Source organism: Leopardus geoffroyi, chromosome D1 (genome assembly GCF_018350155.1).
Source record: "Leopardus geoffroyi isolate Oge1 chromosome D1, O.geoffroyi_Oge1_pat1.0, whole genome shotgun sequence".
Lineage (NCBI taxonomy): Eukaryota > Metazoa > Chordata > Mammalia > Carnivora > Felidae > Leopardus > Leopardus geoffroyi.
The window spans coordinates 109561652-109566483 of NC_059329.1; the positions used below are offsets into that span (position 1 = coordinate 109561652).

The window sequence follows — 4832 nt, forward strand, 5'->3', positions numbered from 1 at the left end:
GGCCAGGGGCTTCCCAAAGACCTCCCTCAACCTGGGCGGGTATCCACTGAAGCTCTGCTTCTCCTGTAGGTCTGCAGCCCTTAACTCCACCGTGGTTCACTCTCAGCTAACACCGGACCCAGGCCAGGGGTCAGCTTAGGAGAGGGGCCCGAAGCAGTGCCTGGGACCTGAGGTGCTCTTTGCAGTGACTCTGCTCGGCGCCGAGTCCCCACAGCAGGCCGTTTCTGTTGAGGTGGCAAGTCTCCAAGGAGAGAAGAGAGATTTCTGACGGCGGCACGAGATACCTCTGCTGCGTCCGTACACCCAAGTCTCGGCTTCCATGGCCCCCACCTGTTCTCCCGGCCCCGGGGAGGAGAAAACACAGATTTCGAATCGGAAGCCAGGAGCTCTAACTCCTCCCTTTGCCACCGATTCAAAACCTGGGCAAGGTGCTCTGCTTGGCTGAGCATCGGATTCCACAGCATGTAGGAAGACCCTCCTTCCTTAGGGTAGATGAGGTCTGTCCATGTTGGCGACTGTCAGCATTGGTCCCTGTCCCCTGGGGTCCCAAGACAGAAATTGAGAGTAGGTGACACAGGATGTTTATTTAGGCTTGAGCCCTTGATACTGTCATACATAAAAAAATATATAATTTAAAGTCAGGGAAATAACAATCAGATTGGTGTCACCTCCCTGCCTCCCCTTTGGCACAGCTTTTCCAACTGGCCTCCATTCCAGCTGTTCCCTTCAAAATCCTGGAGGGTAGGAGACAGGGGTCACTTCTTGGCCGCTTCCGCCTGGGCTGCCAAATCTGCCTCTTTCTGGGCAGCCAGGAATGCGGCTCGCTCCTTCTGGAAAGCTGCCAACTCTTCTGAACTGAGGCTGCAGGTGCAGAAAAACAGATGGTGAGTGGCCAGTCACCTTTGGGGAGCTTACCAGGGCCCATGGCACTGTCTCAGCACACTTTCTCCCTTCCTGGACTCCCCAGCCTCCACACCTTTGCCACCCCACTCCCACCCCCCACCTCTGCCTTTTATTCCCTCCTTAAAGCGCCACTAGTCCTTTGAGGTCACGGCTATCCCCCGGTCCAGATCAACTGCCCCTTCCTCTGTGCCCATGAACACTTTGTACAAAGAAGTCAACTGGCTGTGCACACATGCCTCCCTGCAAGCAGGGGTCAGATTGACTCGTCTCTGTACTCCTAGTAAAAGTAAAGATTTGAGAAAAGTCAAGCCCATCCCTGTACCATGCTTAACCTCACTTCTCTTAGGAAACAACCATCAGCCTCAGCATGGGACGCAAACCAGCAAGAGGCCCATAAAGGACCAAGTACTGACCCTGCTGTTGCCTGAGCCAGATGCCCTTCCATTCAACATCTCACTCAAAGAAACAATTCTTTGAGTTTGGTCATCCCAAGCTCTAGGTCATCTTGGTCATCCCAAGCTCCAGGAGGAGGCCCCCTCTGGCCTCTGGATCAAGTCTGAACTAGAGACAGCTATAGACAGCCTTCGGCCTTCCCAGCAGGTCCATCTGCCTCACCTCTCTTCCTATTCCCCACTTTGCTTCTAGCATCGTATACCAGATCACATTGCACTTCTTTGCCTCACTTTTTCACCTTCTGTCCTTCACAGGGATCTTTCCCCCATCCGTGACCTCTTTTTCCAAGTCTCTGCTTAGATGTCACCTCCTCTATGAAGTCCTCGTTGACACTCCAGGCAAAATCAGGAGCTCTACTCTCTGTTCTCAAGACACCTGTAGTTATTTTTGTCAACAGTGACTGTTCAGCAGCCTAATGTTCCATTTATGCATCTGCCTCCAGCTCTGAACTGAACTCAGGAGCGGGACCAAGCATGGCTGCCGCGTTCCTAGCTGTATTTAATGTCCAGAACGATATCTAACATGTAACAGGCATTTAATATTCATGTTCCAAATAGATGAATAAGGCTCCCCACTCCTAAGAAGTCTAAGGTCCTTGACTCAGAAGCTGACCCTCCCACTGTAATGGGCCCTCTCAGCTTTGCCCCAGAGTCCAGAATTTTCCAAGCCCTCCCCTCCCATTGCACCTTCCCAGGACACGCACTCCTTCACCACACGAATGCCCAGGGAACGGGCAGAGCCAATGATGGAGCGAACAACAGAGGACAGGGGCACATCCTGCAGGGCGAAGGCGTCGTCCTGCGCTTTAACTCGGGCAATCTCATACACATGCTTCAAGGTCACGAGGCCTGCCACCTCCTTCCCTGGGAGGAAGAAACAAGTAGACCTTCAGGTGCCCCTGCTTCCTTCCAGAGCCCCCAGACTCCCAGGAGCCCACCCTGACCCTTACCTGTCTGCCGGGCCCCCTTCTCAATCCCAGCAGCTGCTTTCAGGAAGTAGGAAACAGTGGGTTGTCCGATCTTGATCTCAAATGTCCTGTCAGGCTTAATGGAAAAAGACATATATGAGAATATGTCTCCTGCCTCCCCTAACCCCTACTGCCCTGGCCCAGAGAACTTCTAACTTTTATCCGCCGCTTCCCTTGATTCACCTCCTGATGGTGTCCATCTAACAGACCACAAAACCACAGGGAAAATATATCCGTAGCAAACAGCTTTGTCACTTCTAGTCCAGGCCCAACTCTGCTCTAAAAGCCCCAGTGAGGGGCGCCTGGGTGGTTTAGTTTGTTAAGGGTCCGACTTCAGCTCAGGTCATGATCTCACAGTTCAAGGGTTCAAGCCCCAAGTCAGGCTCTGTGCTGACAGCTCAGAGCCTGGAGCCTGCTTCGGATTCTGTGTTTCCCTCTCTCTGCCCCTACCCCACTCACGCTTTGTCTGTCTCTCAAAAACAAATAAATGTTAAAAAAAAAAAAAAAAAAAAAAGCCCAGTGGAATGGAGAGGCAAAGGAAGGAACTGCAATATGGTAGGACAGGCTCAGAAAAGATACGGTCTAGTCTCCACTGTGTTAATGGGGAACGTGGAACTCAGTAAAAGCAAGAGACTCGCCCAAAGTTAGGAGCTGAGCGCCAACCCCAAGTGACCAGCCCCAGGAACTAGGGAGAATAAGGAGGAAGAAAAACCAACAGGATCAAGAGGTGATGGGGATTAAGGCCAGCACTTGTCACAATAAGCGCCGGGTGATGTGGGGAGTTGCTGAATCACTGTATTGTACACCCGAAACTAATGTAACACTGTGTGCTAACTGGAATTAAAATAAAAACTTAAAACCAAACAGGATCAGAGTCCCAACTGTGCACCTTCACATAAATCTTGGTGGGCAAAGGAATGCCTTCTTTGATGTCCTTTGTCTTCTCGTTGAACTCTTTGCAGAACTGGTTGATGGAAACGCCTCTCTGGGAGGGAAGCATAGGCGTTAGTGTGGGAAGGGGCGGCTTCCTACCACCCAGGAGGTTCTGTCCGTCCCTTCCCTCGTCTTCACTTCATTACGGTTTCCATCCTCTTTTTGCCGCCCAGATTCAACTAACACTTTACGCGCCAGATGATCTGTATGCATCATCCCTCTATCCTCACCGCAGCCGGTGAGGAAGGACGGAGGAAGATGAGCCTCGAAGGACCCACGTAACGAACGCAAAGACATTAAGCGTGTAGGTAGCAGAGCCGCGCTTTGCACCGAGGCCTCCCTGGCTTCAGACCCCGCACCCTCCACCCGGGTACTAGCTCCCACCCCACGGCGCCTCCCGCTCCGCGTTCCAGCCACCGCTGCACCTGACCCAGGATGGGGCCTAGAGGGGGCCCAGACATGGCCTGGCCTGCCCGCACGATGGTCCGGATGACGCCACCAGCCTCGGGCTTCCTGAGAGCCCGAGTGGCCCGGTTCAGCTTCGACATGACGCGGGACTCCCGGCCTCAGTTCACCTCAGGGCAACAGCAAGAGCGACGGCTTTGGGCGCCGCCATCCTGGGTCAGAGGTCAAGGGTCCTCGCGTCAGGTGAAGCCAACAAAAAAAACCAGCGTTGTTTCGGCCCTTCTACCCTCCAACTAGTAAAGCAAGGAGAGTAATATGAGGGAAAACACCTTTTAACTCGCCATCTGAAGATAGGGGAAGGACCTGAATGGCTCAGATACAGACATTCCGCCTGCAGAGCACATAGGCGGTGGCTCGGACAGCTAAACCGGAAGAGGAGGAGGAGGAGGAGGAGGACCTTAATGCCCGCACAGCATTGTGGGCATGGTGGTTTTGACAGCTATTGCCGATCTCGCACGTTGCTATGCTCTGAGGCGCCATCTGCTGGACACGATTATAATCCGTGGGTTTGAAAGGAACGGAGAGCTTCTCAGCCGTGGGAATCTCTTTATTTTCTGAGCCCGGTCGGTTCCTCACCAGTTGTTGAAAGGCACCATGGTTAAGAGTACAGACCCTGGAAGCATACTGCCCGGTTTGCTCCCCATGCTGGCCGTGGACTTGTTCGAGTTACTTAGGTTCAGTTTCCTCCCCCTGTACAACGGGGGTTATGATATGTAGACGCAGTTCTAGGAATTGTCGTGAGGGTTGAGTTAGCGAAGTATGTTAGAGCAATGCCTGACACCTGGTGAGCATGCGCTATTGGCAGTACAATGAGGACAAAACCTTCACGGAGTTGTTGTGAGGCTTAACAGGCCCAGAACATGTTTGTTATATCATCTGTGCCCAATAAAATAAAAAAAAGCCAGCATCTTATTTCATCTTTTTTTTTTTTTTTTTTTTTTTTTTTTAGCACTTGCTCCGTTCCAGGCAGGGTGCTAAGCACTTTAAAGGCATTGTTATCTCATTTAATCCTCACAATGGCATGAGGTATATTATTTTATTATACCCCTTTTACAAACGAGAACACTGAAGCACAAAAATGAGGTCAAGAACACCTACTCTGAATGTGACA

The 4832-nt window shown here is 51.9% G+C and overlaps 1 protein-coding gene across 3 annotated transcripts; it reads right to left on the reverse strand.

Moving 5' to 3' along the window:
* Positions 1-567: 567 nt before the first annotated feature.
* Positions 568-4104, reverse strand: MRPL11 (mitochondrial ribosomal protein L11). Of its 3 annotated transcripts, none has more exons than XM_045485935.1 (6): positions 3991-4099; positions 3682-3873; positions 3213-3308; positions 2306-2399; positions 2043-2219; positions 568-861 (listed from the first exon to the last, which is right to left on the reverse strand). In XM_045485935.1, the coding sequence occupies exons 2-6, from the start codon at positions 3802-3804 to the stop codon at positions 665-667; spliced, it is 687 nt and encodes a 228-aa protein (XP_045341891.1). In that variant the 5' UTR covers positions 3805-3873; positions 3991-4099; the 3' UTR covers positions 568-664. The 3 variants fall into 3 exon arrangements, with proteins under 3 accessions (XP_045341891.1, XP_045341893.1, XP_045341892.1); XM_045485937.1 differs by having other exon boundaries at positions 2060-2219; positions 3991-4092; XM_045485936.1 differs by lacking the exon at positions 3213-3308 and having other exon boundaries at positions 3991-4104.
* Positions 4105-4832: the final 728 nt, after the last annotated feature.